Here is a 13,431-nt window from a genome sequence, read left to right as displayed (position 1 = left end):
TTACCCCTGTGTGATGTATAAGGACCATCTATTACCCCTGTGTGATGTATAAGGACCATCTATTACCCCTGTGTGATGTATAAGGAACATCTTTTACCCCTGTGTGATGTATAAGGACCATCTATTACCCCTGTGTTGTGGGAGTGACATGTAATACCTGCATGGTGGTAAGCAACCCCATAATACACGGTACGCCCCAGCGTGCTGTCCAGACCCACGGGAGTGCGGCGTAGCTGCTCTACTACATCACTGAGGGCTGTTTTGTTCAGGGGCAGGGCGTTAAACTCTGTACTGTTCCTGGCAGCTGTACAAAAGAAGTCCAGAAGGTCAAACTCATACAACAACACTTAGCTTGCTTTGATTATGATGTCTACAATCATGAATATGATTTCTTGATAAAAAAATGAGAATAGATATATTTATAAAACGTAAATAAAGAAAACACCAGATAGTCTCATTTAATAAGATCTTAATACATTCACTATTTATCTAAACACTTACAGCTGACAGTGCAAGTTAAAAAGCTTTCAATTAAGATTTTTTTTTTTTAAAGTTTGTTTTTTCTAGTTTAGAAATCTTCCCCATCTCTTCCTTCTACCGTTTCTAAGGAAATGTCGACATATTTAGTTTGTCCTTACTTGGTAACGAGTATGGGTATCGCTGTGTATAAAAAGCGCATTACCCGTCAAACTGGTTATCATTTGTTCAATATATATGCACAAGGTGACACTACTTTACTATATATATAGAAGACTTTCACGCACGATTTTTTCCCAACATTTTGTATCAGATCAGTTGAATAAAATTAAAATGGAACACAACAAAGATAGCATTTATCTAAGAAAAGTGGAAATATTAGTAAAATACCACCAATTAAAATATCTAATGCACAATCCCTTCCCCCCACCCTCCCCCAAAACAGCCCTGAAAGAAGCAAACATATGACGAACGCTAATGCCTACTTTTTAGATATCCAAATAGTGATAACCTCCAGTGTGAAAACAATACTAATTCCAATAATTTGCATGAGAACGGTTCAATTATCAAATTTCACATTGTTGACTACACACCTGGGAGTGTCACATTTTGCATGTGTTGTGCTAGCAAAGCCTCTACACGACGAAGACTAAGCAGTTCATAACAAAGTTTTCGTGTGTTGGTGCAGTTCTATGTACGAGAAAGATCGGTGTTATATATGGGATTTATAGAAGTATGTTCAGTAATATACCTTTTTTTGGATACACAATCTTCAAGAATGTGCCATAAGTAACAACCAGCTTGGCAGGGTTTCAAAGTGTGTCTGATTTTTGATATTGGTTGCCGATCAAGGTGCGCGGTGCATTGAATCGCAAGATGGTCAGTTGTAGAATGATAACCAGTTTGACAGGTAATGTGCTTTTTATACCCAGCAAGACCCATACTCATTACCACGCAAGGAAAAAAATAAAATGTCGGGACTTCCTTAGAAACGATAGTCGGAAAATATGGGGAAGATCTTTTTTTTTTTATATCAATTGAAAGCTTTTTTACTTGCACTGTCAGCTTTAAACTTCATTCTTTAGTATATGTAACATTTTATCTACCCATGTCCTTCTTCAGTATGTTGTAAAACTCCCGGGCAATGCTCTCGCACAATTTCTCACACCAGTTCTTGGATGGACAAAATATAAGGACAGAATGACCGTTGGTCAAGGTCTCCAGACATAGGGGTATCACATGATCATCATCGCCTTTGAAGGTCCGAGTCAGGTCAACATCACGCATTTTTGACATGGAGGAATCGTAGATGGCCGTGCCTAGTTTGATGGTCTCCGTGAGAGGCACAGGGCGGAAGTCCGTGATAAACATTTTAGCGTTCAGCCAGCTGGCCAGAAGGTCAAGGTTGGGCAGGGTGGCACTCATCCCTACAATCTGTATCGGGTTGTGTATTACTTCGCTCACCCCTCTACAGAATGACAAACGTCCAGAACATCAGACACAATTTGATATAATACACATATTCCTGAAGATAGATCAGCAGCATTTCAAATATCTTGCCAATGATTTGACCAAGACACATATAAACAATTTATAAATCTGTGATTTAAATCATATACATGTACATGTTTTGTTTTATACACACATCATACAAAATATAAATAATCTATTACAACAGCAGATCCAGCATTTCACCTTGAAAGATAAAAATACTCTTGAGATTCTTCAATCAAGAACTGCTGTTGTAGTACCAGGCGTTCACGTAACTTTGGTGTATTGAGGAAGTTTTACACCTACACAGTAACCTTTATTGTTAGTGTTTGGAGGAAACCTACTTAGTAGAACATCTGACTCAATGTAGCCCCTCCTTCAGTTGGACTTGATACGGCTTCAGCCATTGTTTCGCTGTGCTGTGTGTATATATGACAGAACTTTCCAGGGCAAGACATTTTTATCTTACCCTCCATTTCATGAACATGACACCACAAATGACCAGTAAGGATGTGACGCCACAAATGACCAGTAAGGATGTGACACCACAAATGACCATGAACATACAAATGCCATATTGAGAAAACTACAACATAATATAATTATGTGGTTTCAGAGCTAATTTCAGTGACTGGAAGGAGAGCAAAATACTCTTTTATGCCCAGGAGGGTAGGGTACGAGAATTCTACCTTTAGGTTTTAGCCTCTGGTTTCACCAAGTTTGAAAACCCTATGGTCAGGACTTCTGTATCCTACACTGCTCGGCAGGAAGGGGTTTTATGTTCTTACTTCTTATTGACTGTAGCCCTAGGGGGTCTTATGTTCTTACTTCTCATTGACTGTAGCCCTAGGGGTCTTATATTCTTACTTCTCATTGACTCTAGCCCTAGGGGTCTTATATTCTTACTTCTCATTGACTGTAGATCTAGGGGTCTTATATTCTTACTTCTGATTGACTGTAGCCCTAGCCTGCTCCTTTCTGATGACGTAGCAGATTTTAGTCAGCAGCAGCTCCAGCAGATAGCCTCGATGTGGATCTCCAACCAGATGGAGCTCATCAACAACAATGATTCCTGGTAACCAATTTAAATTTCAACATGTAACAAAAGCATGTTAATGCATGTGCAGTTGTGTTAAATATCAACGCAATCAACACATACACTTCCTATCAGCTCTCTTTTCAAATGCTGAAATAATCTGTGCATGAATTTACATTTTTCTTTTTATACCAACTTCAAGTAATTTTATCATTTCTGATCATCTTTCATAATAACATAATCTCATAAAACTGAAATTTCACTGAACAGGATTTGTTAAAAATTGTTGGGCAGTAATCTTCAGTAGTCTACACTAGCTACTTCAAACTGTAATATTCTCACCCAATCAGAATCATACTTTCTGTCATTTGAAATGAATTTTGACAGTGTTCCGCTGTTTAACATGTAAGCAGCACCTCTGCTGTATAACATTATGCCCGAGAGTTGATAGACAGGATTAATTGTATTACCTCAATGTGGTGATTAATGTTACAGAAATGAAGTGTTGATTTTGAGAAGACTGTACCTAGCTGGTCGAGTGAGTTTTCCTCCAACATCCTGTTGACGAGGCCGTTTCCCTTCTCTATAGTACACACAGCCACATCAACACTGCTCAAACCTCCGGGGGGAGAGTGGCTACCCATAAACCCATTCACACGGATACCGGCGTCCTGGTACAACTCCTAAATACAGGCCAATCAATTTTACAAACATTGCAAAGGAGGAGGAGTATCCCTAGATACATTTACCAGTACACCAACTAAAACACAAGGACTGATCCCAACTCAGGTATGGCGGGTGATCAGGTCTGATATTTGTATTTGAGTAGATATGATCTTTGACACCTTACAGTATCCACATAGTCATTAACCACCATACTATTAAACATTAACACCTATTCAAATACTGTTCACATCATACTATTAAACATTAACACCTATTTAAATACTGTTCACATCATACTATAAAACATTAACACCTATTCAAATTCTGTTCACATCATGCTATAAAACATTAACACCTATTCAAATTCTGTTCACATCATGCTATAAAACATTAACACCTATTCAAATTCTGTTCACATCATGCTATAAAACATTAACACCTATTCAAATTCTGTTCACATCATGCTATAAAACATTAACACCTATTCAAATTCTGTTCACATCATACTATAAAACATTAACTCCTATTCAAATACTGTTCACATCATACTATGAAACATTAACACCTATTCAAATACTGTTCAGATCATACTATAAAACATTAACACCTATTCAAATACTGTTCAGATCATACTATAAAACATTAACACCTATTCAAATACTGTTCACTTCATACTATAAAACATTAACACCTATTCAAATTCTGTTCACATCATACTATAAAACATTAACACCTATTCAAATTCTGTTCACATCATGCTATAAAACATTAACACCTATTCAAATTCTGTTCACATCATGCTATAAAACATTAACACCTATTCAAATGCTGTTCACATCATACTATTAAACATTAACACATATTCAAATGCTGTTCACATCATACTATTAAACATTAACACATATTCAAATACTGTTCACATCATACTATGAAACATTAACACCTATTCAAATACTTTTCACATCATACTATTAAACATTAACACATATTCAAATACTGTTCACATCATACTTTTAAACATTAACACCTATTCAAATACTGTTTACATCATACTATTAAACAATAACACCTATTCAAAGACTGTTCACATCATACTATTAAACAATAACACCTATTCACATACTGTTCACATCATACTATTAAACAATAACACCTATTAAAATACTGTTCACATCATACTATTAAACAATAACACCTATTAAAATACTGTTCACATCATACTATTAACCATTAACTCCTATTCAAATACTGTTCACATCATACTATAAAACATCAACACCTATTCAAATACTGTTCACACCATACTATTAAACATTAACACCTATTCAAATACTTTTCACATCATACTATTAAACATTAACGCCTTTTCAAATACTGTTCACATCATACTATAAAACAATAACACCTATTCAAATACTGTTCACATCATACTATTAAACAATCAAACATCAATCTACTCCTTTCTGACGCATTTTGACATTCAGGCTTTTATACTTACCTGAAGATAAAACATTTTTTCCCTGGTAACCGACACAAATGGTAGAATGATGATGGCCTTTTTCTTGGTCTCCACAATACGCTTCAGTACAAGTAATTCTGCCACCATAGTCTTCCCTGCACTGGTCGGGGCAGAGTACACGAGATTACCTCCCGCTGTCACAGAAACAATACAATGGAGAAATCAGGTATACTCCAGTAAGCCAGACATTGCATATAGTTATATTAACACAATCAGCTGCCCAGGGAAATGATGGAATGTTTAAAAACATAAAGAGGATAATTAGGACACGAGAAATTCAGGATAAATTAAATTGGATTATACGACACATGCAATTTTAATCAAATAAACATATTTATTTTACTGTTTTGATTGTTTCTGTTTTATGTCCTTAATTAACAGCTATAGCCATTTAAGGATGTGCCAGGTTTTTGTGGTGGAGGAAATCCGGAGTTCCCAGAGAAAAAACACCGACCTATGGCCAGTACCTGGCAACTGCCCCACGTAGGCCTCGAACCTGCGATTTTACAAAAATTGTGAAACATGTTATAAACTCAAAGTAATCACTCTATTTGGCGAAGGTGTAAGCATGCTGAGGATGTCAATATGGGAGGAAATGGACTACATTGAGAAGACGACCCACTTCACACCCTAGACACAAACATCTGATGTGCACTTGACTAATGTGTTTGGTCAAGTGACTCCATACTTTTTAAAGTCTGAGCGGGGGATCAAACCTCAGCTGTCTTGGTTAAAAAGGTTAAATCCAGTTAACAAATTTTTCTTAATTCAATTCAGTGGTTCCTGATATTGGTTTAAAAGAACCTTCTAGAGTGATCTTTTGCGTGTAGTAATTGTGACATTGATAACACTGTCTGAAGACACCAAACATGTCGGAGATATAACATATATATAATGTACTTGATAATTGTACCAAGATTGGCAAAAATTCTATAATAAATAAGCCTACTACAGGAATGAGAGTCATTGACGAGGAATCGATCACGACAACATGGAGAAATGTAAAATTAGTGTACTACTATTGGTATGCTTCAAAATAAAGAAACACAAGCTTACCCAGGACATTTTCTGTACACAAACACTCAGCCTGCCAGTCAAACATTGTCGTGATCCCCCGTTTGTGGTACTGATTTAGCACTGTGTCTGGCAGACCCCAGTTAGCCAGTACCAGCCTGTCTGTACCTTCAGTACTCATCTCTGTGCCCGACTCTGTAAAATACCATAATTTAAATCTCATCTCACAGTTTAAGATTCTCTCACTCCTGATTAGTTGTCTATAATTTATTAGATTCTCTCACTCCTGATTAGTTGTCTATAATTGATATGATTCTCTCACTCCTGATTAGTTGTCTATAATTGATATGATTCTCTCACTCCTGATTAGTTGTCTATAATTGATATGATTCTCTCACTCCTGATTAGTTGTCTATAATTTATTAGATTCTCTCACTCCTGATTAGTTGTCTATAATTGATAAGATTCTCTCACTCCTGATTAGTTGTCTATAATCTATTAGATTCTCTCACTCCTGATTAGTTGTCTATAATTGATATGATTCTCTCACTCCTGATTAGTTGTCTATAATTGATATGATTCTCTCACTCCTGATTAGTTGTCTATAATTGATATGATTCTCTCACTCCTGATTAGTTGTCTATAATTTATAAGATTCTCTCGCTCCTGATTAGTTGTCTATAATTTATAAGATTCTCTCACTCTGATAAGTTGTCTATAATTTATAAGATTCTCTCACTCTGATAAGTTGTCTATAATTTATAAGATTCTCTCACTCTGATAAGTTGTCTATAATTTATAAGATTCTCTCACTCGGATTAGTTGTCTATAATTTATAAGATTCTCTCGCTCCTGATTAGTTGTCTATAATTTATAAGATTCTCTCGCTCCTGATTAGTTGTCTATAATTTATAAGATTATCTCACTCCTGATTAGTTGTCTATAATTTATAAGATTCTCTCACTCGGATTAGTTGTCTATAATTTATAAGATTCTCTCACTCTGATAAGTTGTCTATAATTTATAAGATTCTCTCACTCGGATTAGTTGTCTATAATTTATAAGATTCTCTCAATCTGATTAGTTGTCTATAATTTATAAGATTCGCTCACTCTGATTAGTTGTCTATAATTTATAAGTAAACTGTGGTATGATACCCATAACGATTTAAAAAGCATTCCACTTATCAAACTTTTAATAAGCACAGTCATCAAAACAAAGTACTGACAACTCCTGTAGGTCAGGTTTACAAACTTGTCTCACAAACTTGTCTCCATTCAGATATATTTCGAAATAACTAAGTTTGAAAATTCTTTTTCTGCCATAAACAAAAAGATGAAATTAGAAAAATTAAAAGTAGTGTTACTTTGAAAGAAAAAAAGCTTGATATCTACTTGTTTTGGTTTTAAGGGCTATGCCTGTCAGATCAGGTGTGTTACTGGTTTTCTTGTTAGTGTCGACATCGGATGATTCTGGTCCAAGGTTATTAGTTTTCTCGTTACTTTTGACATCAGACGCTTTTGGCCCAGCTTTACTGGTTTTGTTGTTACTGATGACATCACAGGATACCAACCCTTGGTTACTGATTTTGTTGTTACTGATGACATCACAGGGTACCGACCCTTGGTTACTGATGACATCACAGGATACCGACCCTTGGTTACTGATTTTGTTGTTACTGATGACATCACAGGATACCGACCCTTGGTTACTGATTTTGTTGTTACTGATGACATCACAGGATACCGACCCTTGGTTACTGATTTTGTTGTTACTGATGACATCACAGGATACCGACCCTTGGTTACTGATTTTGTTGTTACTGATGACATCACAGGATACCGACCCTTGGTTACTGATTTTGTTGTTACTGATGACATCACAGGATACCGACCCTTGGTTACTGATTTTGTTGTTACTGATGACATCACAGGATACCGACCCTTGGTTACTGATTTTGTTGTTACTGATGACATCACAGGATACCGACCCTTGGTTACTGATGACATCACAGGATACCGGCCCTTGGTTACTGGTTTTCTTGTTACTGATGACATCAGACGTTACTGGTCCAATGTCAGCCTGTTTTGAAATGGCTGTTTGTATTTCCGGAGCACAACCTTGCTTTGTTTCAGGAGACTGACTATCCTCAACTAGCATTGGCCTATCTAATGATTTTATGCTATTTTCACACGACCACTGATCTCTTGTTCCAGTGTCTGGTACATGACTAGATTGGATGTTGCGTCTTGAACGGTCACCTTTACCTGCTGTGCCTTCAGTGGAATTCTTTTTAGGCATCTTCTGGTGTAACCCTTGATTATCTCCAGGAGCTTCTGACCCAGTACACAACGATTCTGTCCTTTTGCCCCGGAGAGATCTCCTGGGGGTTTCACAAAAGTTTGATTTGCCATTCCTGATATTATCAACAGAATTTTCTTTCTGAGAATCTACCCCAAGGTTCAGAGATGTTTCCAACCCACACATGGGGCTAGGAATGGTGAAGAGAGACTTGAACAGCTGAGTTTGGACGTGAGGGGTGGTTCTATCTGATACCCTGGGACGTTTAGACACACCCTGTGTGTGAGTGAGATTGGGTGTGGAGGCCTCCTGTGGACTCTGCCAGGATATGTTATGATCATTAACAGCAGACATTTTTTTATTAGCTTTTCCAGATGGAGCACTTCTTTTGTTCAGTGCTGTATTAGGCTTCGGAGTTATCTTTCTATGTTCTCCCGTTGTATTCCGTTTCTCTAAACTGGTTTGTGGAAATACCTGTCCTTCCTTACCAACATTTTGCTGCGATTTAGCGTCAGTTTTGGGTACAGATCTGTCAGGGGTAACCTTTCTTTTACATGAAGGCACACCACTGCCTTGTTGCTCTTTCTCCATCTGTTCCACGATGTCAACCATCTCTGTATCGAATTCAGAGCACAGAGATAGCGAGAAGGAAGATTTTGAGGCCATGGGTACTGTCTTCTCCTGCTGAAACTGATGCTTGCCATCCTAAAATGTATTAATTTTTCAAAGGAAACTTTAGAGTTGATTCTAGATATGTGTCTGACAATATCACACTGATGACATATTAGATGTGAGAAAATTTCGATATAAACAATTCTATTAAAAATTAATATCCTCTTTATGCAAGACTGTGATATATACATGATATGTGGCATTAAAGAAATGCTAATAAAATGAATTAGCTTTTACATTATTTATAAAGATTCATTTAACAACGTATTGAAGGTAAAAGATTGGGGCATTATATCTAATCTTGAACACTTTGTAGAAATCTTACTTCCATAACATAGTAGTGTCTTGCTACAAAAATGTTGATCAAAAATGTTGATGATAAATATCAAAGTAGGCTGAAGCACATACGTACGGGCAGACATGATTGATTAATGTAGAAAAGGATGTTTCACATGCTTAAAGATTTGTTGGCACTTTTGTAAAAATTAAAAATAAATGAAAAAAATGGCAAAGAACTAAATATCTAAGAAATATTCATTGTCTCTTTTGACTTACATTCAGTTACCTCAGTTCATATCAACTGGAGCTATCATCTCATCAGTTATGATATCTATAACCTATATAGCTATAACCATCGAATGTTTTTGTGATATAATAAATTGCTCCAGGCCTATGTTTCATCACAGAAAAAATATTACAGAAAATCAGCATTACCATTCCGAAGAATGAAGCAGTTTCACGTAACAAGTAAACATGGAATAGACATATAAATCCGTTTTTGAAAATCAAGAATTAGATGACATTATTTGGCATACATGTACTAATTAATACCTTTTTAGTTGCCCGATAGATACTTCTCCCATCAGCATTGTTGGAACTAGTGTAAAGAAAACAATTTTAGATATAATTTCCAATCAATAATCAAGATAACAGAAAGAAGCAGCTATATTATAAGACTTCATTCTCTCTCACTCTCACGTAATTAGCTATCAATAATTAAACATGGAGATTTACATCTATACAATAGATCGTATAGAGATACTATCAAGAAGATATTGAAAAATAAGTGCATAAATATTTTCCATAAATTCATCATAACTTAAATCACTAGCAGGTTTCTTACCAGTGCGGCATGTTATTGTGAAACATGGTTTAATGAACCATGGTCAAATTATTGTAATGGTTGTTTGAATTGCAGTTCTTCTTGCTATCATATTGTGATAAACAACAACAACTCCCTCAATGGTGACAGAAAGCCACTACCATTTTTTCTGGTTGACTTGTTCATACTTCCATGGATCCGGACTTCACAATACCATATACAACATTAGTGACAGACATAGAATGATCTGGGGAATTTTTGTATTATTCATAAAAGTTTCAGAGATACACAGTTGTCGGAATACTAAGTTTTAAAACTAGCTGGTGTAAATTGAAAAAGAGTTTCCCATAAAATCATCTAGTGTTCCAGTTGTTCATAGTAGAATTATTAGGTTCAGCATATATATATAATGTGCATTGACGATTCTTCCACTTTGAAATGTATAATTATTGTTTATGTTCAGGAATGGTATTGTAGAAATATGTGGGTGTATGGTTATGAATGATTTGGAACAGGTACACAGGAGCAAATGTCTGATTATCTTCTAGTTTGTAGTTTTTTTTATTGCATATTTTGCCATTGCATAAAAAATAAGGTGTGAAAACACTGTGTCACAGCAAGGACAACCATTTTTTCTTCATTTAGAAAATACATTGATGGTTGATGTTGACTGGCATGTTCATTTTGAATGGCTTAACATAATGAAAGATGACACTTAGCGTGTACACATGTCTACAATATTGTATATAGTGATGCATTTTTACAATGAACATTTCTGATTTACTGCATTTTCCCGCCTGATATTTAAATTCTATTGTTTATAACTCAATATTTTTTTGAAAAGTGAAGTTTTATAGAAAAAATGTTACAAATATATTGATCATCCACAAAATGTCTTACACCGACTTCCATTCTCTGCCTGCAGTTGACTGTGTGTTGACTGGAAGTCTACCCAGGCGTTTACGACAAACAGCATGTCCGTCTCCCCTGGATGCCATTCTAACAGCATGTCCGTCTCCCCTGGTTGCCATTCTAACAGCATGTCCGTCTCCCCTGGTTGCCATTCTAACAGCATGGCTCTACACAATTCAGTACTTGACTGAAGCGCCGAACATCCAACCAGGTGTACATGTAGACTGATATAGGAGTCATTATAGGTGGTCAGTTCCTGTCCTCATTGTCAGTCTCTTCAAGCTGAAAATGCAATGTTTTTTTCTATGTAAAAATGACAGGCTAATGGAAGAGGTCCAAGGGGAACTTTAACAACGGTAATAACATCTTTACCAAAAGCCAACAGTTAAACAACAATCCCATGCACATACAGAATGACTATGTTAGTCATATACTAAGTATATTATTTTTCTTTTCTAAGTGTTATATTATTAAAATTCATTTCATGTATGGTAAATGTGGAGAAGGGAATGTGTTTTACAAGTGTTTACTGATGCTTCCTGTGAGATTGCATTGGCTTAAGTATTGCTCCTGGAAGGGTTGTTTAGAAATTAATGATGATGATAGTATGGCCATGGCTTGTCACCTCTACATCTTTGGACTTCGACAGAAAAGTGCAGGTTTCGACTGCTGGTTACCATAGCCTGGTATATTAGTTCTGCAATTTTTTTAGTGAAACATAAAAATATATATATACTTTAGTACCGAGGACTAACATAGCAAATCGTATCTGATTCCGTGGTAGTATTTATACAATGACATCATTTCAGTTTGTCCATGCACAGCACCTGTGTGCTGGATTGTGGGAGGATCTAGAGGAAAATAATTGTTATTATAAATGCAAACAAAGATTTTTCTTCCCTCGGGTCAGCACTGGGATCACAGGGGCTCGTTTCGAATGTCTAATACACATATTTTATATTGATATGGATGGTTATGTTTGCTGTGACCCAAATCAGTATAGAATAGACTACTGTACTGTAACTCATGAACCGTGTTAAATTACGAAAATGTCAAAACACGAAAAAACGTTCGACCAAAAGTTGTTTATAATAACCATATAAATAGCGATATTTAATAAAGATAGTGAAGTACAAAATTTTGATTTTTTTATATAGGATACAAGTAGATTCGAAGTGCATTCAACCATAACATACAAAGATGTTACCCAAATCATAGGTGTTTGAAATTCTGACTGTGGATTGAGATAAAAATCATATAAAAAAAATATATAGTAATACCCTTATTTTTTTATATGATTTTTATCTCAATTCACAGTCAGAATTTCAAACACCTATGCCCAAATGCAGGATTATTACCTATAGGCCTATGCGCCGTTGTGCCCAACCTGTTAAATTAATTAGACATTTGTAACGAGCCCCTGTGCTGTGATTGAGGGATATGAAGCTTGTTCTCGAAAAAAAGAAACATGTTTAAAATTGGTGTTAGATCATTGCATTAACTCCTATGAAGTTTCAGAACTGATGGTCGTTTTACCTACTGTTATTAAACTTTCCATCTGCTTTTGAACTATCCGCCATTTTTTAAATCGGGATCTAGGAGACGCTCTATAATTAAGTGTAGACTTGTTGAAGTCCCATCAAAATTCTACATGGAAACATTGACCACCTTCATTATCTGTATGTGCCGATGGAAAATTGAAGATGGTGTATATTCGTGCATTTAATGGTAAACCAGATTATGAAAGATTCTTGTTTATAGAATATGTAAAATTCGAGATATTTCATTTTTAAAGGATCGACTGTTGCAACATGTTTAGTTGATAAATAGTAAGAATAATATGAGATAAAGGTAGGTGTACGTGTACGTTTTTTCTGCATCCTTAACTTTCGACGGCATTAAAGGGTGTTTTTTTTAGAATATCTGTTATGGCTCAATAAGGTAAACAACATTCAAGTATATACTTATCAGTTAATTCTAATAAAAATTAAAAAAAAAACGATTAAATTTGATAAATCACGCATCAAATGATGCAATACATAAAAATCAATTCACAAAATCAATACGCCGACGTCATATTCTGTTCTGTTCTGTTGAAGAATTCTCTTCTTGGATAGTAGAACCTCCGAAATTGTGAAACCAGCCTAGTCTATTTACCTAAAGGCCAATTAATTCGTACATATTATATATAAAGAGTATTTATGAACAAGATAAGATATATTTTATCAATGTGTTACACAT

The 13,431-nt window shown here is 35.6% G+C and overlaps 1 protein-coding gene across 3 annotated transcripts in view; it reads right to left on the bottom strand.

Moving 5' to 3' along the window:
- LOC110440243 (DNA polymerase theta-like) overlaps window positions 1-12,776 on the bottom strand; it is a 56,471-nt gene extending 43,695 nt beyond the window's left edge. For 2 of the 3 annotated variants that reach the window (XM_021483194.1, XM_021483210.1), the window contains exons 1-10: window positions 12,731-12,776; window positions 11,179-11,472; window positions 10,008-10,053; window positions 7,598-9,209; window positions 6,246-6,398; window positions 5,169-5,323; window positions 3,531-3,687; window positions 2,914-3,040; window positions 1,584-1,945; window positions 158-304 (exon numbers count right to left, since the gene is read on the bottom strand). In XM_021483194.1, the coding sequence (XP_021338869.1) occupies window positions 158-304; window positions 1,584-1,945; window positions 2,914-3,040; window positions 3,531-3,687; window positions 5,169-5,323; window positions 6,246-6,398; window positions 7,598-9,209; window positions 10,008-10,053; window positions 11,179-11,342 (2,923 nt within the window). In that variant the 5' untranslated portion in view covers window positions 11,343-11,472; window positions 12,731-12,776. Of the gene's footprint in view, window positions 1-157; window positions 305-1,583; window positions 1,946-2,913; window positions 3,041-3,530; window positions 3,688-5,168; window positions 5,324-6,245; window positions 6,399-7,597; window positions 9,210-10,007; window positions 10,054-11,178; window positions 11,473-12,726 lie in introns of all 3 variants that reach the window. The other variant, XM_021483201.1, reaches the window with a different exon arrangement.
- Between the last annotated feature and the right edge of the window lie 655 nt (window positions 12,777-13,431).

Source organism: Mizuhopecten yessoensis, unplaced genomic scaffold (assembly GCF_002113885.1).
Source record: "Mizuhopecten yessoensis strain PY_sf001 unplaced genomic scaffold, ASM211388v2 scaffold1749, whole genome shotgun sequence".
NCBI classification, from domain to species: Eukaryota; Metazoa; Mollusca; class Bivalvia; order Pectinida; family Pectinidae; genus Mizuhopecten; species Mizuhopecten yessoensis.
Note: the sequence above shows the minus strand (reverse complement) of the source record. Positions and strands in the feature narration are given on the sequence as shown.